Source organism: Chiloscyllium plagiosum, unplaced genomic scaffold (genome assembly GCF_037043375.1).
Source record: "Chiloscyllium plagiosum isolate Xiang-an unplaced genomic scaffold, Cpla_swu_hap1 HiC_scaffold_25, whole genome shotgun sequence".
Classification (NCBI taxonomy): Eukaryota; Metazoa; Chordata; class Chondrichthyes; order Orectolobiformes; family Hemiscylliidae; genus Chiloscyllium; species Chiloscyllium plagiosum.
In genome coordinates, this window is record NW_028270163.1 from 5,553,550 (window position 1) to 5,575,788 (window position 22,239).

Consider the following 22,239-nt stretch of genomic DNA (forward strand, 5'->3'; position numbering starts at 1 on the left):
GGACTGAGGTGTTTCCAGGCGCTAATAGAGACGATTTTAACCTTTGACCAGAATACCTGGCCGAAAATAGAGCAACTTCCAACGGCTCCCGACAGACTCCAGTTAGCACGTGCGCAGTCGGATTCCTCTGAGAGCGCGAGATTGGCTGGGCTGGACGGGAACAAAGGGGCGGGGGGAGAGTTCTTATTGGCAGATATATGGGGGCGGGGCTGGAGGTGAAGGGGCGGACGGCAGTTGGTAGGGGCGTGGCCAGGTATCCGGGGGCGGAACGTAGTGGCTGGGCGTGGCTTGGCTGATCAGTCGGGGCCAGGGCTGAGAGAGCGGCCAATGACGAGGGAACGTGCTGTGCTGTGCGATGCGGGGCGGTGAGGGGCTTTGTGACCCGAGGTGTGAAGGCGATCTCAGTTTTGAGGGGGGGGCGGGGCTATCCCTAAGGGGCGGGGCCGGAGTTGCCGTATCCGCGGTCTCAGCGATCGCAATGGCCAGGGGCGGAGCTCAAGGGCCTGGAGGGGGCGTGGCTAAGGGACGGTCTCGGTGATGGAGGCGTGACCTAGAGTGAGAGGTGCGGGGCAGCCTCGGTGATGGAGGCGTGACCTAGAGTGAGAGGGGCGGGGCAGCCTCGGTGATGGAGGCGTGACCTAGAGTGAGAGGGGCGGGGCAGCCTCGGTGATGGAGGCGTGACCTAGAGTGAGAGGGGCGGGGCAGCGCAGTGTCGAGGGTTGGACGGTTTGGAGCGTGGCCTGTCTGTTGACCGACCTCCAGGTGCCCCGGAAGTGTTCGTGTTGCTAAGGCTGGTTAATGACGCTGCGTGGTGTGTGGAGAGGTGAGATGTTCTGTCATGTGTAGGATGTGCAGTCTGAGCGGTGTTTAATGGTGCTGTCAGCTTTAACTCTCCTGGTAGATTTGGAATTTGGCTTTATTTTCGCTCACCAGAGTTTGGTGTGGAGGCTGTTGGGGTGGAAAGTAAGGACAAGGGGGAGCCTAACTTTATTATGTTTTGGGGGTGGGGGAGTGGTTCAGAGAGGTGGAGCAAGGAATGGAGAAGGTGTGGTGGAGGGCTGTCTGGATAATGGGGAGGGGGAGAAAACATTGTTTGAAATAGTAGGACGTCGGGGACGCTTGTGAGTGGAAAGTCTCCTTGTCAGAGCAATGGAGAGGGGGGAATTGGGAGAATGGGATGCAGTCTTTGCAGGTTACAGAGTGGGAGGAGGTGTACTCCCAGGTAGCATGGGAATCTGTGGGTTTATAGTAAAGGTAGGTCTATAAACTGTCGCTGGAGATGGAAATGGAAGGTCAAGACAGGGGAGGGAAGTGTCCAAGATAGACCAAGTGAATTTGAGGTTGGGGTGGACGTTGTTAGCGAATTCGATGAACACCTCCAGTTCAGCCTGGGTTCAGGATGCAGTACCGATACAGTCATAATTTAATGGCGGAAGAGTTGGGTACTGAACGTATACGTACTGAAGAGGGGCTGTTCGATATAACCGACAAAAAAGCAGGCGTAGCTAGGGCCCATGTGAGTGCCCATGGCTACCCCCTGAATTTGCAGAAAGTGGGAAAAATTGAAGAAAAAGTTATTGCGGTGAGGACTAATTTGACGAGGTGGTGTGTGGGGGTGGGTAAAGGACATAGGTGTTCAGGTTCTAAAATTATTGAACTTGATATTGATTCCTGAACTTGATATTGATTCCTGAGGCTGCAGAATCCCCAAGTGAGATGCTATTCTTTCTGGTTGCACTGAACTTCACTGGAGATTCCCCGCTTGCTGAGGCAGGCCCGAGACAGCAATATTGGCCAAGGGTCATGGTGGTATGTTAAAGTTGCAAGTAACTACAAGCTTGTGGTCATGTTTAAAGAGAGAATATATGGTTCCGTGAAGTGGTCACCCAGTCTGTGTTTCATCTCCCCAGTATGGTGGACACCACATTGTGAGCATCAAATACAGTAGGCTAGATTGAGTGAAGTGCAGGTAAATCGCTACTTCATCTGCAAGGTGTGTCTGTGGGGAGGGAGGAGGTAAACAGGCAGATACCATGCCTTCTATTATTGCATGAGGTGGTGTTGTGGGTTGTGAGGAGGTGTTGGGAGTGGAGAGGGCTTGGACCAGGCTGTCCTGGGAGGAATGGTGCCTGTGGAATGCTGACAAGGGAGGGGAAAGGTCTGGTGGTGGCAAACGTGGCAGCTTGTGATCCTTTGGGTGCGTCTTTGAGGATTTTAAAAGAGTGAAGGCAAAAGTGCAGGAAATGTGTTGGACATGACTAAGGGCTATGAAAACTATGGTGATAGGGAATCCTCGGTTGAATGAAAGAAAGAGGACATTTCTGAGGACCTCCTGTGGAAGGTGGCACCATCTGAACAGGTGCAACAGATGGACAAACTGGGAGAATGGAATGGTGTCTTTACAGGCAACATGGTGTGAGGATATATAGTCCAGGTAACTGTGGGAATCGGTGGGTTTGTAGTGGATATGTGTGGCTAGTTCATCACCAGAAATGGAAACCAAAATGTCGAGGAAGGGAAGGGAGGTTGGTCCAGAAAATGTGTAATTCTTTTGTGTTGGAATTTTCTTTGGTGATTATCTGTTACTTTGGCAGTTTATAACATAATAGTTAACCAGGATCTTTATTATCTTGCTATGTAGTTTTAAAATGGTCACTAGTATTTAATTTTTAAAAAAAATCCAGTTGTGAATTGGTTAAAATTGTTCCTTAAAGAGTCCTTTTCCTTTCAGTCTTAGAGCCACAAAGTCCTACAGCACGGAGACAGGTTGTTTGGCTCAAACTGGTCCATGCCGACCAAAACATCCATCCATGCTAACCCCATTTCCCTTCACTTGGCCCATATCCTTCTCAGGTGAAAGTGAGGACTGCAGATGCTGGAGATCAGACTCTGGATTAGAGTGGTGCTGGAAAAGCACAGCAGGTCAGGCAGCATCTGAGGAGCAGGAAAATCGACGTTTTGGGAAAAACCCTTCATCAAGAATCATTGTTTCCTGATTCTTTTCCTTTTCCAGCACCACTCTAATCTAGGCCCCATATCCTTCTAACCTTACCTATTCATGTATTTGTACAAATGCCTTTTGAATGTTATGATTTGGAGATGCCAGTGTTGGACTGGGGTGTACAAAGTTAAAAATCACACAACACCAGGTTATAGTCCAACAGGTTTAATTGGAAGCACACTAGCTTTCGGAGCGACGCTCCTTCATCTATCACCTGATGAAGGAGCGTTGCTCCGAAAGCTAATGTGCTTCCAATTAAACCTGTTGGTTATAACCTGGTGTTGTGTGATTTTTAACTTTTGAATGTTGTTAATGTACCTGCCTCAAAACACTTCTGCTAGCAGCTCCTTCCATATGCATGCCACCCTCTGCGTAAAAAAAGTTGCCCCTCAGGTTCCCTTTTATTCTTTCCCCTCTAGCCCTCTGATGCATTTTAGTCCTCTGTTCCCCAACCCTGGGGAAAAAGACTGAGTGCATTCACCCTATCCATGCCTATCATGATCTTATACACCTCTACTCTTCAATCTCTTATGCTCTAAAGAGAAAAGTCCCAGCTTGTCCCTATAACTCAGACCCTTGAGTCCAGGCAACATCCTTGTAAATTTCTTCTGAACTCTTTCCAGTTTAGTAACATCCTTCCTAAAACAAGGTGACCAAAACTGAACATCATATTCCAATGCCTTGCACATCTGCAACATAACTTCCCAACTTCTATACTCAATGCCCTGACTGATGAAGGCCAGTGTGCCAAAAGTCGACTTCACTGCCCTGTATACATGCGTCTTCACTTTCAGAGTACTGTGCACCTGAACTCCAAGGTCCTTCTGTTCTACACTCCTAAGGCCCTACCATTCACCATGAAATTCCTACCTTGATTTGACTTTCCAAAATGCAAGACCTCACACTTAGCTATATTAAACTCTGTTTGCCATTTCTCAGCCCACTTCCCCAGCTGATCAAGGTCCTGCTGCAATTTCTGAGAACCTTCCTGACTTTCCACGATGTCGCCTATTTTGATGTCATCAGCAAACTTACTAATCATGCCTTGTACATTCTCATGGCATGATTAATATAAATAACAAACAGCAGTGGGCCCAGCACCAACTCTTAAGGCACTCCACTAGTCACACGCCTCCAGTCTGACAAGCAAGTCACTATTACCCTCTGCTTCCTACATCAAGCCAATTGTGTATCCAATTTGCCAGCCCTCCTGGATTCCATGCGATCTAACCTTCCAGAGCAGCCTACCATTGGAACCGTATCAAAAGCCTTACTGAAATCCATATCGATTACGTCTATTACCCTGCTTCGTCAGCCTTCCTGATCATTTCATCAAAGAACTCTCATAGATTTGTGAGGCACAAAGCCATGCTGACTATTCCTAATCAAACCCCGTCTTACCAGATGCATGTTTATCTTACCTCTCAGAATCTTCTCAAGTAACTTACCTACCACGGATGTTAGACCTACAGGTCTGTAATTACCAGGGTTTTCTTTGCAGGGTTCAGCATTCGCTATACTCCAGTTGTATGGGACCTCACCTGTGGCTAACGATGATGTGAAAATAACAACCAGGGCCCCCGCAGTTTCTTCTCTAGCCTTTTGCAGTGTTCTTGCAAATGTCTGGTCAGGACCAGGAGATTTATCCATCTTCATACATTCTAATACATCTAACATCACCTCTACTGTGTTATAGATTATCCCCAAGATATGACCACTAACATCCCAAAAATTCCCAAGTCTCCATGTCTTCTCCTTTGAAAAGATGAAATCATCATAATTAGTACAGAGCTTTGACTTCTGACAAAGATTACTGCATGTTTCAGATTCAAGGTAAAGTTAGGAATGTACTTGTTTGCAGCCTGAATTGGAAAGTGATCAGAGATGGTAAGTGATGTTTTTGTGTTGATTATTCAATCAGAGTTGAAACAAAAACAAAACTGTGATAGTCTTTTGGTATACACATCAGGATCTTTTTTTTAATTTTCTCTTTGTAATTTCCTAAGGTGCTCAGCAATTCTTTTTTTTAGAAATGCATAACCAGGTTGGGTATGCCACAACGTCTATCAAAAGTAAAGCATGGCTTATATCGAGTAAAGTTCCCATTGTACTGTTCAATCCAAGACTCTAGACAACAACATTAGTTAGATCTTTTAACTGATCGACTTGTATAGAGTAAAGGTTCAGATATATCCTGCAATAAAAGAATGTTTCATAACTTCCCGTGTAAAGGCAATGAGACCCAATGATGTATTGATAAGTGAGATTGTAGCATATATGTTTGTATTCAGACATCCCCAATACTTTGGACTGGATTTCCCCATCAGATACCTGGCTGGCCTGTGTTGGATGAACTTTAAAAATGGTGGATGAATCCTGATTCTGAACTACTGTTTCTTGCAGCTTTAATTGTGATGCAATAAGAATGAGCTGGTATCCAGCTGTACTGATGATGCTGACTCCATTTCAGATTTAGGCTTTTCAGATCCCCGGGAATTTTCATGGAGTCAAGGCTGGCTTTTTAAGGTACTATGGTTCACACCAGTTTCGAGGTATTTTGAACCAAAGAGAATCCCTGATTTAGAGGCAGGAGGTGATTGACAGGTAAGTTAAAGATGTGTCACTAACATTCTGTCATGATTACTTTCCAGTGATGTTACGGGGTTGTTTGGAACAGTAAACAGTCATTAAATTGAACAGCATTGTGCTCATAGAAAGTCTTCAGATGCATTAGAGGACATCATCCACCGGTTAAAAAGGGTATTCTGCATTGTGTAATGGGGTATAATTCAGATTTGGTAGTGTCATGTGTCCTTTCTGCATTTATCTTTTGGTTGAAGTTCAGTTCAACCATCTGTTTAGCTGTTCCAAAGCTTTTTCAGGTGGCTGAGATTCTGGCTGACTGTAAAGGCTTTAATATTCAGCTCTGGAGGTTTTGCTGACACAGTTGTTTGGTGGAATCTCACTATAAATACTTGACTGAGTTCTAAATTACCGAATGGCACTCAGCAAAGTTTGTTGATTATAACTGTCAAAGGGATGGTTTACATTAACATATTTATGAACAGTTAGGAGATTATTTTTAAAGTGGGTTTCAAAGTACTCCTGATTTGTTTATTTTGAGAATTATGAGCAGTTTATACAATTGTCTTTAAGTGGGCTAATTTGAGCTACATTTGTTTAGTAAGGCAGATTGATGAGCCTCCCTGAGATTTCCAAATATTATTATAGAGCTCATGATTTCTGTTTATAATGGATGCTTGGCATAAGAATGGCTGGGTGAGGAAGATGTTAGGGTAGAGGTGAGCTGAGGGAGCATGTTGTGGTGATGGGATAGGTTGGTATGCGTTAGGGGATCTTGCATAAATCTCAAAACTATCCATGGCCCAGTGAACAGACTACCTGCCTCAGCACCCACCTGCCTCCATCCTTGCCTTGGCATTCACATGCCAAAGGAGGACTAAAAGATAATAAAGAGAGAGAAAATAAACTGAGGCAAACTCGTGAGATATTTTTAAAAAAAGGCAATAACAATATCTTTAAATATAAAAAGGAAGAGAGAGTTCAAAGTGGACATAGGCCCTTAGAAAATGAATCTGAGGATATGGTTCAGGGAAGCAGGGAACTGGCAGAGGAATTAAATAGATATTTTGCATCTGGCTTTATGAAAAGCAGCAGCACAAAGGGTTGTGGAGGTACATATACACAAAATACCGAAAGCTATAGGTACAGCAGGTAATCAGGAAAGCCAAAGGAATGTTGGCGCAGGCAGGTGGAACTAGTTTAGTTTGGGAACATAGTTGGTGCAGACCCGTTGAATCGAAGTGTCTGTTTCCGTGTTGTATGGGTCTATTAGAATTTTTTGAGGAAGTCCAACCAGAGTGGATAGAGGAGAATCAATAAATGTGTTGGACTTCTAGAAGATGCTCAACGAGGTACTGCTTAAAAAAAAAGTCCATGGTCCATCCATATAATGACATGTATAGAGAGTTGGCTAATGGGCTGGAAACATTGAGTTGGGATAAAGGGTTCATTTTCATGTTGGTGACCTGTGACCAGTGGTGTTCCACAGGGATCACCGCTGGGACTGTAACTGTTTACAATTAGAGGAAGGAAGCAAATGTACTGTACCCAGTTTTGCAGTCGACACAAAAATAAATGGAAAGGCAAGTTGCAAAGTTGATGCAAACAATTTATAGAGAGATATTGATAAATGTAGTAAGTGTACAAAAAGTTGGCAAATAGAGTATAATTAGGAACATGTGAAGATGTTCATTTTGGAAGGGAGAGCAAAAGAGCAGCACTACAGTATTTAAACAGAGAAAAGCTGCAATGCAGAAGTACTTGGGTGTACATGTGTGTGAAACACAGAGCTAGCATGCAGGTGCAGCAGGTAATCAGGAAGGCAAATGAAATATTGGCCCTTATTTCAAGGGTGTGGAGTGTAAGAGTAGGGAAGTCTTACTGCAGCTGGATATATTGCTGGTGAAACAACATCTGGAGTATTGTGAGCAGTTCTTTTTCCCCTTTGTTTAAGGAAAGATATAGTTTCATTGGAGGCACACAAGATTCAGTAGGATGATCCCTGGTATGGCAGGATTGTCTTACGAACAAAGGCTAACCCAGGTTGGGTCTCTACTCTCTGGAGTTTCGAAGAATGAGAGATGGTCTCATTGAAACATGTATGATTCTTAAGTATACTTCCCTTCATGAAAGAATCTAGGACCAGAAGGCAGAGTCTCAAAATAAAGGTGTGCCAATTTCCGATTGAAATGTGGAAGAATTTCATCGCAGAGGGTTGTGTCTTTGCATGTATTTAAAGCTGAGACAGATAGATTCTTGATCTGTATGGGAGTCCAGCCTTGCAAGGAAAACGCAGGAAATTGCATGTGAGGATTGTCAGATCAGCCATGTTCCTATTGAATAACCGTGCAGGCTTGAGAAGCAAAATGGCCTACATCTGTTCCTATTCTCATGGTCTTGTACCTCCACTTCCATCTTGGACTGCTATTGGGAGTAACCTTCCTGTCTTCTGCTGCCCCATCATTAAAATAGTACATACGGTCACTGAAAGTATCTGAAAGTCCTCTGACTCCTGATTTCTGCCTCCAAGTTGAAAATCCCCCTTTTGTTTTCCATATTCCAATCGATTAATGTTTTCAGTGAATAATTCTTTCCTAACATATCTGTTTTAAATTTAACTTGTACTGATTTTAAACTTCTGTCCTTGGCTCTTACTTCTCAGGTTTACTTTGCTTTGTTCTATGCTTACCTTTATGAATTTAGACTTCTTATCGATATTCCTAAGTCATTTGTATATCTCAACAAGTCCCCAACTTTAGCCACCTTATTTCCAGATTGCAAAATAGTACTTTTCTTGGCTTTTCCACATTACAAATGGGATGTTTTGCCGCTTGGCATTATTTTCTACATGGTTTATAGCGTACTGACCAGAATCAACTACAATATACACACTGACAATAAAGTTGCAGCATAACCTCTTCAGTCTTGTAGAATGGTTTATATCAATTCAAGTCTCCATGGATCAATTCAATTTCAATAATTGTGTACCTATCACTAAATTTTTAAATATACAAAAACACCCTAATCATTTATCAGTGTTAATTTACTTGACCATTTATCTGCCCAGTTGCAATAATAATTTAGATTTTTCTGCAATTTAAAAAAGAATGAGACATCTTGCCTGCACTGGTCTCCCCATTTTGCTTCTGTCAGTTTCTTCTCCTATCTGGCTATAAATGTCTGAAACGCAATGGGTCATAATTTGCTGTTGGAATTAATATGTGGTCTCTTCCATTAGTAACACTTGCCTGCACACGTTTAGTTGTTTGATTTCTTTTCTAAGCCACTTGCTTCAATTGCAAGCTTTTAACAGCACTCTACATGTAGCCTTATGTTTGCAGCAAGACCTCCCTACTAACATATTAAATGTTAGGCTAACTGGCCTATGTTCCCTCCTTTCGTGAATAGATGTGCTACATTAGTGATTTTCCAGTTTGCTGGGACATTTCCAGAGTCCAGAGAATGTGGAAGATCATAACTAATGTATCCACATTTTAAGACCCTGTGATTCAGGTAACCAGTCAGCCTTCAGTCCCTTTACGTTTTCTCATACTGTTTGTCTAGTGATTGAAATTATTTTGTTTCTTTCTGCATCTTTATTTTCTATAGCTCTTTGGAATTTTGTTTTCTGTCATTTACCGTGAAGACAGGTACTAGCTCTGCCATTTCTAATCAACCGGGCTGCAAATAATAGTATTAAGATAGGGGACACATTGAAATTAAGCATGCATGTAACAATGGCATTGCGGTAATCATAGTCCAATGTAGACAATAGACAATAGGTGCAGGAGTAGGCCATTCTGCCCTTCGAGCCTACACCACCATTCAATATGATCATGGCTGATCATCCTTAATCAGTATCCTGTTCCTGCCTTATCTCCATAACCCTTGATTCCACAATCCATGAGAGCTCTATCCAACTCTTAAATGAATCCAGAGACTGGGCCTCCACTGCCCTCTGGGGCAGAGCATTCCACACAGCCACCACTCTCTGGGTGAAGAAGTTTCTCCTTATCTCTGCCCTAAATGGTCTACCCTGTATTTGTAAGCTGTGTCCTCTGGTTCGGCACTCACCCATCAGCGGAAACATGTTTCCTGCCTCCAGAGTGTCCAATCCTTTAATAATCTTATATGTCTCAATCAGATCCCCTCTCGGTCTTCTAAACTCAAGGGTATACAAGCCCAGTCGCTCCAGTCTTTCAGTGTAAGGTAATCCCGCCATTCCAGGAATTGACCTCATGAACCTACGCTGCACTCCCTCAATAGCCAGAATGTCTTTCCTCAAATTTGGAGATCAGAACTGCACACAGTACTCCAGGTGTGGTCTCACCAGGGCCCTGTACAGCTGCAGAAGAACCTCTTTGCTTCTAGTACAGCTGCAGAAGAACCTCAACTGGGAAAACTACATGTCCAATAATACTGTGGCTGAAAACTATATTAAAAACAGAAAGAACTGTGAATGCTGTAAATCAGCGACAAAAATAGAAATTGCTGGAAACGTCCAGAAAGCTTGGTAGCATGCATGGAAAGAAATCGGAGTTAATGTTTCAGGTTCTCAGGAAGGGTCACTTGACCTGAAACATTAATTCTAATTTTTCTCTGCAGATGCTGCCAGCCCTGCTGAGTTTTTCCAGCAATTTATATTTTGGCATACTGTGACTGAAGATATCCTGGAGTGTGCACTAAATGTTTTAGATCAGCGTACTGAGAAACTAACTAGAGAATCGGCGATCTGAGATTTGGTATTGTGCAATGAGAAGGAGTTAATTGATAATCTTAATCTGCAGGTCTCTGAGGGAAGAGTGACCATAACATGATAAAATACTTCGTTGGATGAACAAGGGTCTTAATTCTAAACAAAGGACATTATGAAGGTATGAGGTGGCGGTTGGCTATGATAAATTGGGCAATTTCATTAAAGGCTTGACAGCAGATAGGCTATGACTAAATTTTAAGGAACAAATGCTGCATGTGATAGTAATACTGGTGCAAAAAAACAGTGGGGAAAATATTTCAATCATACAATTTCATTTGATATGATGCCACAATGGGAAGTTGGTTAGCAGATTAGAAATGTTTGAGATTAATGGATCCTTGGCAGCATGAATTACAAGTTGACTAAAAGACAGGAGAAAGCGGGTAGGTATAATTGGGCATTTTTCAGACTGAGACAAGTTGAAACAAGTGTTTCCTGGGGGTTATCACTTCAAGGAAAAATATCTTTGAAACAGAGAAGATTAAGAGGTGACCATATTGATGTGTTTGAAATTATGAACAATTTTTGCAGAGTAAAGAAGGCTATTCGGTTCCTACTAGTTGGTATGTTAGTAACAAGAGGTCACAATTTCAAGGTTGCCAGCTCGAGAGCTAGGAGTGACATGAGGAGAAACTTCTTTACTCAGATTGTTAGGATTTGGAGTACACTGCCTGAGGAGACAGATCCCAAGGTGTTTTCAAAAGAGAGCTAACATATATTTAGGGTGCTTCGGAAATAGGGCAGGACAATGGGACCAGCTTGGTAGCTCTTTCGGGAACCAGGGCAGACATGGTGGACCAAACGGCATCCTTCTATACTGTAAATTCTATGAACTGTAAAGTTGATTACTTTGGTAGGAAAAACTGAAAGGCAGAGTGTTATTTAAATTTTAATAGATATGATTATAAGAGGTGAAAGATTGGGCATTGTTGATGTATGAATTCTGGTCACTGAAAGCAAGCATTCCGGGTGCAGCATGCAGTTTGAAAGGCAAATAGGATATGTGACTTTGTTGCATGAATTTTGAGCACCGGAACAAGGATGTTCTCACTCCTGAAAGGGATTGCAACAAAGGTTCACTAGACTTATACCCTGGCAAGACTGTCGCATAAGGAGCGGTTTTAGATTAGATTAGATTAGATTACTTACAGTGTGGAAACAGGCCCTTCGGCCCAACAAGTCCACACCGACCCGCCGAAGCGTAACCCACCCATACCCCTACATTTACCCCTTTACCTAACACTACGGGCAATTTAGCATGGCCAATTCACCTGACTTGCACATCTTTGGACTGTGGGAGGAAACCGGAGCCCCCGGAGGAAACCCACGCAGACACGGGGAGAACGTGCAAACTCCACACAGTCAGTCGCCTGAGTCGGGAATTGAACCCGGGTCTCTGGCGCTGCGAGGCAGCAGTGCTAACCACTGTGCCACCGTGCCGCCCACAAAGCTATGGGCGGCACGGTGGCACGGTGTCAGCTATGCCTGGAAACGTGGATTTTAAAAGAATAAGGGGACGCAGGATCTGAGTCAATCACTTAAATGTCTGAAGGATCGATAGATTAGATGCAAGGATGGTATTACTCTCTGGCTGAGGGATTCTAGATCAAAAAGTCTGTCATCGTCCAGTACAAAGTAGTCTGCGTGACTGGAATGGCATTTCACCACCAACACATAGTACATATCCTTGCCGCTACCTGCAGGATGGACTGCAATAAACCACACAGACTTTCTTGACAGCACCTTCCAATCCCATAAGTTCAAATGTCTTGAAAATTGGGCAATTATCCTTCAGGCATCATCATTGATTCCTCTTCAATCACACCTATTTTGGTAATATCTCACTGTGCCTTCATTGTCACTATTCCTACAAAAGCCAGAACACCTAAAGTCTGAAGGGAATGAAGAAGATCCAGAAGATATAAATAGCCTGGCAGTGTACAATGCATCACAGTGGCATAATCATAAGTTCAACATACTAAATCTTTTAATAAAACAAAGAACTGTGGATGCTGGAGATCTGAAACATGCAAAAACAGAAATTGCTTGAGAAACTCAGCAGGTCTGGTAGCATCTGTGAAGAGTAGAGTTAGTGACCCTTCTTTCAGAACTAAATTTTAGTCATAGCACTGTTTAGAAAATATTGGAGAGCTTTCAAACTATTGTATTTTGAAGTTTTGTTTCTTCCTTTCAGCAAACAACTTTGAAAATATTTAACCTGTAAATGAGCATCTGTTTGTTTGTGTTTCAGGGATCAAAATACAAAAAAGGATTCCGAGGTGAGTAGTCGTATGCCATCTTGTTTTGGACAATTACTTGTAATAATTTAAAGAGAAAGAAACACTTTCTGAAGGGGAATCTTTTGTTTTTGTAAAACAGTATGAACTGAAATAATTGCACTGAATACAATCACAACCTTGATTTTGAACTGTTGTGCAAGTGAATCTAGAGCCTGCCTTAGATGACAACCTACTGGGGTACATACTGCATTTAAAAGAAACAGAAAACTAGCATATTATCTCTGAAATGCTTTTCAGCTTTCTAAATACAATCTCTTGCAATTTCTCTGTGTTACAGTTGAAAACAAAAACAATTCAAAACCTAGAATTGCAGATGAATGGGGAATTATGAGAGATGTTCTCCTTTCCGCTCTGTTCTCTTCACTCATTACTGCTTGCTAATTTAAATGGAAATGTTAGGCAGGCTGGATTGTTGATTTCTCCACATGTCCCACTCACGCCTAGACACTGAGTGTTCCATGTGTCTTTGGCCTGATGGGTAGATGTTTACAGATGGATACAGAAGGTGGGCATTTATTTTTCTTGTGTAGTTATTTGCTACTAGCTGTTTGTGCTAAAGAGAAGTGTGTAGTCGAGTTACTGTGGGACTGTTGCACTATCTGATACATTGATGACATGTATAGCTTGGTACAAGGCATTATTTAAAAGTTTTCAGATGGTATGAAACTTGGAAGCATTGTGAGAAGTGATAAAATGCTGTGGGACTTTGGCACGTTGGTAGAATAAGTGGACAGGTGATAAATAAAGTCAACAGGAAGAACTATAAAATGATTCATTTTGGTAGGAAGAGCATATAACTAAAAGAAGATACAATTCTAAAAGAGTGTGCAGGAGCTGAGAGACCTGGGTATATGTGCATAAATCACTAAGGATATTTGAGAGTGCAGTTAATGAAGCACACTGTTTCCCACACTTTACCAATGGTGGCATGGAATACAAGAGCATGGAAGTTGTTTAAATTGTTAAATCTCAGCTGGGATATTGCATTTTGTTCTGGGGACCACACGTTAGGAAGTATGTGAAGGCATTGAACGGTGCAGAAAAGATTGATGAGTGGTTCCAGGGATGAGACACATCAATTAAGAAGGTAAATTGGAGAAGTTAAGACTTTTCCTTAGAGAAAGAAGGAAACCAGGAGGAACCCAAGATAGATATTGAAATCATGAGGGGCCTGGATAGAGTAGATAGGGAGAAACCGTTTCAACTTCTGAAGGGATCAAGAACAAGAAGGCACAGGTTTAAAATAATTGGTAAAAGAAGCAAAAACAGTGTAAGTTTTGTTTAGTATAGGGAGTGGTTTGAGTCTAGAATGCACTTTCCAAATGAGTTGTGCAAGCAGGTTCATTCGAGGCATTCAATAAGGAATTGGACTGTTATCTGAAAAGAAATAATAAGTAGGGTCGAAGAGTGAAGGCAGGAGAATGGTATGAAGGGAAATGTTCATTTGGAGAGCTGGTGCAGACGTGATGCATCGATTGGCCGCTTTCTGCATTGCAACAATTCTTTCTTTCAGAGATTTTCCGAGGTATCCGTTTGGAGCACTGGCACAAATAATATTAACTGAGACAAACTTGACCCATATGCCAGGCTTCCTGAGCTCTGATGTTAGAGCTACTAAGCTCAAACACTACCGATGCTTCCTATTATTCTCTGAAACACATGCAGCAACCAAATCTTTACCCACTTTTGTGTCTGCTCCATTGTAAAATCATAAATGTCCAAATGGATTTGGATATAGGGTTGAATAAGAACATTCCATGCCTTTATTGCTGGGAACAAAAGTGAGGTTGTCTGATATTATTATATCTATCTTATATTTCAGAATCAATTGATGATGTTCTGGATGACCTCCTTGGAAAAGATGGTAGGGTGCAATTACTTTCTCTTTTGACAATCCAGAGTTGTTAGGTTAGTACTTAACCACAGCAATTCTAAAAATAAATAGTTTATGGAAAGTGTGCATTTCTGGTGTAGCCGGCATTGTTACCCATCCCTCATTGCCATGAACAGAGTGGTTTGCTGGGACCATTTCAGAGGGCAGTTAAGAGTCCATCACATTGCTGTGAGTCTGGAGACATTTGTGTGCCAGACCAGTAAGATTTCCTTCTGGAAAGGACATTAGTGATCCAGGGTTTTCAATGGAAATGGACGGTTGTTTCTTGATACCATTACTGAAACTCGCTTTCAATTCTTGATTTTCTTTTAATAAATGAATTTAAATTTCACCAGCTGCCGTGGTGGAATTTGAACTCTTGTTCTCAGAGCGTTAACTGGACTCCCAGGATACTGGTTTAGAGACATTACCGCTATGAGAGTAGTCTGTGTCACAGACATACTTAAGTAATTCTGTTTAATTGGAAAGCCCCAGGGCAAATATCTGAAGTTCAGTTTGTAGGACAATGCTAACGTTGAACAGCATAATGGTAAAGAGAAATTAAAGCAAGTAGTGACGGAAAATTGATGCTAACTTTAGTTTTAATATCCTAAAAATTTCCTGAAGTAGTAGACTTTGGAGGTATGATTAAGGAGAAGGGGCAGTTCAAGGCGTTCCATCTTCAACATGTTGGGGATCCAGGGAGGAGAACAGTTCTTTTATTTTTATTCGATCAGTAGAGCCGCAAGTATATAGGACAGAGAAGGTGGTGTTTGGTATGCTTTCCTTTATTGGTCAGAGTATTGAATACAGGAGTTGGGAGATCATGTTGCAGCTGTACAGGACATTGGTTAGGCCACTTTTGGAGTATTGCATGCAATTTGGGTCTCCTTCCTATTGGAAAGATGTTGTGAAACTTGAAAGGGTTCAGAAAAGATTTACAAGGATGTTGCCAGGGTTGGAGGATTTGAGCTGTAGGGAGAGGCTGAATAGGCTGGGGCTGTTTTCCCTGGAGCGTCGGAGGCTGAGGGGTGACCTTATAGAGGTTTATAAAATAATGAGGGACGTGGATAGGATAAATAGACAAAGTATTTTCCCCAGGGTAGGGGAGTCTAGAACTAGAGGGCATAGGGTAGAGGGGCAAGATATAAAAGGGATCTAAGGAGAAACCTTTTCATGCAGAGGATGGTATGTGTTTGGAATATTATGGACAAGGCCAGACACAAACTTTGCTATTTGATTTAAGCAGGTGTACAGTGGATATTCTTGGAGAGAATTAGCTGGTCTGACTACTTACTTCTAAACAAAAACAGAATTTATTTACAAGATTACTGAATGAAACACAAAGAACAGAAAACCGAATACCGAATAATTTATCCTATCTGAATACCCAACAGACTATCCTGACTTAATGATGCTGTTCCAAAATACATGCAACTATCCCAATAAACATCCCTTGGCACAAAAAGGTAAAATGAAACAAAGGATTACAGGCTTGAAGTTAGACAGAAGAGAGAGTGGCATCTTCTCGTACACACACTTCTGCTGAACTGCCAGAGCTACTGAACTGACCACTTTCCCTTCGCTCTACAAGTTTTTTTTAAACTTGAAAGCTTCTGCCCTAGGCAGTATCTGTTAGCTGTAAACAAATGGGCCCTAAAATCTATACAAACTCTCAGACCTTTTGGAGTCTGGGCCATTTACAAACTCTCTGAAAAAAAATCATGAACGACATAACCTTGTCAGAATGAGCTGCCAGAGGAAGTGGTGGAAGCTGGTACAACTGCAGCATTTAAAAAGCATCTGGATGGGTATATGAATAGGAAGAGTTTAGAGGGATATGGGCCAAGTGCTGGCAAATGGGACTAGATTAGGTTAGGATATCTGGTCGGCATGGACAAGTTGGATCAAAGGATCTGTTTCCGTGCTGTACATCTCTATGACTCTATGTGTACCTGTCATGTCAAGACATCCATTGCCACGCTGAGGTTCTGAATTAAACTGCCCGTCAACTTAAACCTATAGAATTTCTATTTGCCTGGTGAAATTTAAAATCCAGGAAACTTAGAGACAAATCGATAGAATAGAGAACTGCGTATACTTACAGTACAATACCATTAGATCATCGATTTGTGCTTGCATTCTGCTGGACTACTTGGAAACCAATCCTCTTGTTTGTTTATCTTCCATACTCCAGTATTATAATTTGCATTGAATATTTATTAGCCCAGATTTTGCACTTCCCACTGACCTTGAAGAAAGCTGCCTGCAAAGACTTTTCCTTTCCTGGCATTTGTGTAAATCTGAAGTCCAGTAAAGGAGCCTCCAGATGTCCAACAGCAGTGATGACATCATGCATTGCAAGCAGCCAATAATATTGAAGTGTTCTCATAGATAACAAGTCAGGAAGTTTTTAAAAAAAACACCAATTCTCTCACTTCTGGCTTTTAAAGCTTCCAGCTTGTAAAATAATTCATTGGGACAGAGATATTGGAGAAGTTGAAGTATTATATATTTTAATGTTAATTCTTAAATTTGAGGAATTTAGTAAAATGGAGAAATTTGACTACCGTCTTTTATAAGTTTACGTACATTTGAACATTCAAGAATTATATGTTAAAATGCTCCCTATTCAACCATCATTCACTGTCTTCTCATGGAATGTATATTCCCTTGGTTTTCTTCCAAAGAATATTTCATTCCTCCAAATGAAATTGCATCTGTCACCCAGTCTGCCCATTTCATTAACTTGTTTACATCCCAAATGTGCACATGGACATTACTGGAATTTAACATTGATAAACCTTATAACTTATCAGTTGCACTCTCCTTATTAAAAGGAAAGAATGTAGATAATGGCTTGTATGACCTGAGGAGATCCAAAAGTATTTCACAGACTGTGAAATCATTTAAAATATAGGCGCTCTTGTAATGCAAGTACAATATTTGGACAAGTTGGTTTTAGACAAATGGAAGGGACTGTGTGTTTTGAATAAAAGGCAAATGAGAAGAAATTTTAAATGAATAGTGAGAAAATTAACATCCAGAAAATTGAAACAAGAAAGTTTGAGCTGAAGTGAACAGTGAAGATTGGTGAATGATACCTGAGTAACATCATTGCTGCCCGTCAAATGAGTTTAAAAAGTAAAACCAATGCCTTTTGCATTGAGTCATAACCGCTTTCGTTCCTGGTTAATCTATTGTTGATTCTAACAACTCTTAGCAAATCACAGTGAACATACTGATCTAAGTACATTTCCATGCATTGACTTAAATCTCTACAGTGGATAGAGGTAGCAATGTAATACCTTATTTTTCACTTTATATTGTGTCTACATTCAATCCATGGTTTAAGGCACTGTGAATGTGCTAACAGTTTTATTTCTGTCACTTTTTGTTTTTGTAGATGCATCTCCCAGTAAAACTGCTTCACCAGTTACAAAGTCAGGGGGCAACCTCAAAACATCATCCAGAACCAGCAGAAAGTATGCAAGCAAGCAGACTGACTCTGACTGTAGGACTAATAAGCATACTCTGTGGATATTTATCGTGTCTAGCCAGGGATTTAAATTACAGGAATTTAAAGTTTTTCAGCTTTTAACATGAAATGGCGTTTATTCAAAGAAACATTCAAACACAAACTGTAATGTCCAATGTGTTAGGACTTCACTGTAGAAAACACACTGATAATTGATCTCCACCATTCTACAAATAGTTATAAACGTCAGTTATCAGTTTAAATCATCAAGATGACCAATTTGCCTGAAAGACTAGTAATCAGAACAAATGCAATTCCCACCAGCTTTCAATATTTGCAGGAAATAATTCTATTCATTGTATATGCACATTTCTTAATCAATGGCAAAGCGAAGATATGGTCACTAATCTAATCCTATGTGAATTAAACTGTAACCTCTTAAAATCTAAATATAACACATCCATGCACTAATAAGACAAAAGCTAGATGATTTGACATAAATATTATGGGTGGAAAAAGAGAGGCAGGGAAACAAACTTCTGAAAAATCAAAGTCCAAACTGCAAGGATGAGTTAAGATGTGTCTCTGTTATTGTGATGATTGCATTGAAGATGCTGTGATGTCTGTAAAACAATGGTTATTCTTTGTTTCGGTAGTTATCTGGGTGGACCTAAGTTTCTTCTTGTATTAGAAATCCTCTTTTACATTTCTGAGTATTTGTTTTTGTTTTCTCACTCACTTAGACAGAAGGGAGGGGTATATTTGCTGTTTGTTTTCTGGATGTTTTTGGCTGCACTGCTTTCACAAGTTAGTAGTAAACTGCACCTTAACAATCTGAGGACTGACATCAAGCAGTTTCTCTGAGCTCAAAAACTCCTGATGCGGCTCTGCAACAATAATATAATGACCTTCCTGTTCTAAAAGCAACATAGTCTTATGCAACTAAAAATAATCATGCAACCCCAATTGATTTAATAAATCTCCTGGTGATTTAGCTATATAACAATTTCCAACTTCAATTACAGGTCTAATAAGGAAAGATTTACGGTCCCTTACAAATGTGGTTTATAGTTTATTCACAATAGAAGTGCAGATTGAAATTAAACATGCAAATTGAAATTAATGTAATGTTTGCCTTGGGGTCATCCTGATGAGTGGAGATTAATACAGCTTGCATTTCCATGAGTTTCCTTGATTTGTAAAAACTATTGTAGCAAGTGTCTTAAGGATTCACTGATCTTTTGAGATTAATGCAACGAGTGCTGTAGGGTGCTTCTGATTTGTTGAGATTAATGCAATGGCCATTCTTTCTCTTCAGGTCATTGCTGGATGATGACTTTTTTAATAAATTGGCACAGGATGTCAATAAGGACAATGAGGTTAGTCTACATCTTTTGGTTTTGCAATCTTGTCTCATAGTATAGCCTATAGTTTGAACAAAGCCTAATTTAACACCAAGACTCTCATACCAACAGATTTTGAGTTCAATTCTCAATTTGCTGTGAGTTAACTGAATTCTGTTGTGGGGTATATATTGTCAGTTATCAAACGCCCCAGACTTCCTGGCTGGTGAAAAAAACTTATTGTTGCTGTTTGGACTCCTATCAGTACATAAAAAGAAGAGCTAAAATAAATGTTGATCCCTTGGAAGCAGCATGGTAGCTCATTGACTAGCACTGCTGCCATATAGCACCAAGCATGATTCCAATCTTGTGCGACTGTCTGTGTGGAGTTTGGAGGTTCTTCTTTTTGTTTGCATGGGTTTCCTCTGGGTGGTCCGGTTTCCTCCCAGAGGAAACCCATGCAGACAAAAATGTGCAGGTTAGGTGGATTGGCCATTCTAAATTATCCCATCGTGTTCAGGGATGTGCAGGCTAGGTGGGGTAGCCATAGGAAATGCAGGGTTACAGGGATAGGGTAGAGGTGTGGAACTGGATGGGATGGTCTTCAGAGGGTCAGAGCAGACTTGATGGACCTCTATCTGTACTATAAGAGTTCTATGATGCTAAGCAACAACAGGAGAAATCATCATGGGGAATGAGGAAATAGCAGACACAGTGAACAAACATTTTGGCTCAGATTTTGTGATAATCTGCAGTATAGAGTCATAGAGATGTACAGCACGAAAATAGACCCATTGGTCCAACCTGTCCAGGCTGACCAGATATCCTAAATAAATGTAGTCCCATTTGCTAGCATTTGACCCATATTCCTCTGAACCCTTCCTATTCATATATTCATTCAGATGCCTTTTAAATGTTGTAATTGTACAGCTGTACTAGCTTTCACCACTTCCTCTGGCAGCTCATTCCATACATGTTGTGAAACTTGAAAGGGTTCAGCAAAGATTTACAAGGATGTTGCCAGAGTTCGAGGATTTGAGCTATAGGGAGAGGTTGAATATGCTAGGGCTGTTTTCCCTGGAGCGTTGGAGACTGAGGGGTGACCTTATAGAGGTTTATAAATTCATGAGGGGCATGGGATGGGTAGGATAAATAGACAAAATCTTTTCCCTGGGTGAGGGAGTCCAGAACTAGAGTTTGGGGTGAGAGGGGAAAGATATAAAAGGGATCTAAGGGGCAAGGTTTTCACGCGGAGGGTGGTGCGTGTATGGAATGAGCTGCCAGAGGATGTGGTGGAGGCTGGTACAATTGCAACATTTAAAAGGCATCTAGATAGGTATATGAATAGGAATGGTTTGGATATGGGCCAGATGCTGACAGGTGGGACTAGATTTGGTTGCGATATGGACGAGTTGGACTGAAGGGTCTGTTTCCGTGCTGTACATTTCTATGACTCTATGTACCACCCTCTGTGAAATGTTACCCTCAGAACCCTTTGAGATCTTTCTCCTCTAACTTTAGTCTATTTACCCCATCCATGCCCCTCATGAGCTTATAAACCTTTATAAGGTCACCCCTCAGCCTCCAATGCTCCAGGGAACATAGCCCCAGCCTATTCAGCCTCTCTCAATAGATGGAAGATGTGAATCCTTTGGAATTCATGATGTAGCAGACTGTGAGCAAATTGTCCAGGGAGTTAGAGGTTCCACTGGCAATTTCAGAGGAGTCACTACACTTGGACTCCTCTGAACGTTTCCATTTAAATTGAAGAATTTGGAAGGTTCTGCTGCAGTTAAATAAATAGTAAGGAAAAATTAGCCTATTAAAAACTTGTCTACCTCTCAAGTAACTATTAAAGAGAACCATCCACCCCCATTTTACCTCATACCCACAAGTACACCACATCCAGATCCCTTACAATCCCAGATCCTGACCTGACCATACCCACCCTCTGGACCTGAAGCCCTCCACCATCTGGGACTTTAATCCTTTTCTACTCCTGGGACCCCTCTCACCCTAGTTTGTGGGACCAAGAGCTGTCAAAGGTGCTGTCTATGATACTGGACCTTTAAATCACAGAATAAGACAATTGACTGCTTTGGAAAATGTATATGGATTGGCCAGGAAGCGCAGAACAGGAGCATTTCCCAGTTGACAGGCTGTAGCTAAGTGCTGGGACTTGAACTAATTACAATCTAAATAAGTGACTTGGACAAAGAGAGCAAGAATGATGTTTTTAAGTTTGTTGACCATACTAAGTGATGACAAGATATGAATGTGATGTACCAATATGCAGTGTACAATAAAATATTAAATAAGTATAACTTGACCTTTGGAAGGCTTTTAACATAAATGTGTGTTTATAAATTTCAAACAATGTAGCTGAACTCTTAATTACAGTGGAGTATTTACACTAAGGTTAAATTGGTTGAAGCATGTCTAAGTGTTCTATATAGAACTGTCTTGCAGCATTATGCTATTGCTGACTTTAAGGACTTTCCTGTTCTGTTTTTTTTCTGTAGGAGTCAGAGATTTCAGATGCTGATCCTCAGGCTTTGTTAGAAACTATGAAGGTAAGAAAAGTATTTGTGTTTCAATTGATAACAACCAATATGTTTTGCTGCTATGGTATAGACCGCATTGAATAACAGGGCAGGGTGATTATGAGCCTGTACTGTAACTCTTTTGGTTACAGATCCTCTTATCCATTTCAGCTGAGCCCCAAGATTACATGTTGAACCCACTATTACTCCCTGTTATCCCCAATGTGGATAGCTGTCTGTTTGGTTTTATAGAATCATTCCGTATTGCAGCACGGAAACAGACCCTTCGGCTGAACTCATGAATGCTGACCAGATTTCCCAAACTAAACTAGTCCCATTAGCCAGTGTTTGCACCATATCCC

The 22,239-nt window shown here is 41.3% G+C and overlaps 1 protein-coding gene across 5 annotated transcripts in view; it reads left to right on the top strand.

Annotated features, from left to right (window-relative positions):
- Positions 1-369: 369 nt before the first annotated feature.
- fbf1 (Fas binding factor 1) overlaps positions 370-22,239 on the top strand; it is a 118,897-nt gene continuing 97,027 nt past the window's right edge. For 2 of the 5 annotated variants that reach the window (XM_088000418.1, XM_088000422.1), the window contains exons 1-8: positions 1,165-2,434; positions 5,472-5,605; positions 10,372-10,458; positions 12,592-12,619; positions 14,463-14,504; positions 17,920-17,998; positions 19,310-19,370; positions 21,857-21,907. In XM_088000418.1, the coding sequence (XP_087856544.1) occupies positions 10,453-10,458; positions 12,592-12,619; positions 14,463-14,504; positions 17,920-17,998; positions 19,310-19,370; positions 21,857-21,907 (267 nt within the window). In that variant the 5' untranslated portion in view covers positions 1,165-2,434; positions 5,472-5,605; positions 10,372-10,452. Of the gene's footprint in view, positions 388-1,163; positions 2,435-5,471; positions 5,606-10,371; positions 10,459-12,591; positions 12,620-14,462; positions 14,505-17,919; positions 17,999-19,309; positions 19,371-21,856; positions 21,908-22,239 lie in introns of those variants that run through there. The other 3 variants (XM_088000419.1, XM_088000420.1, XM_088000421.1) reach the window with 3 other exon arrangements.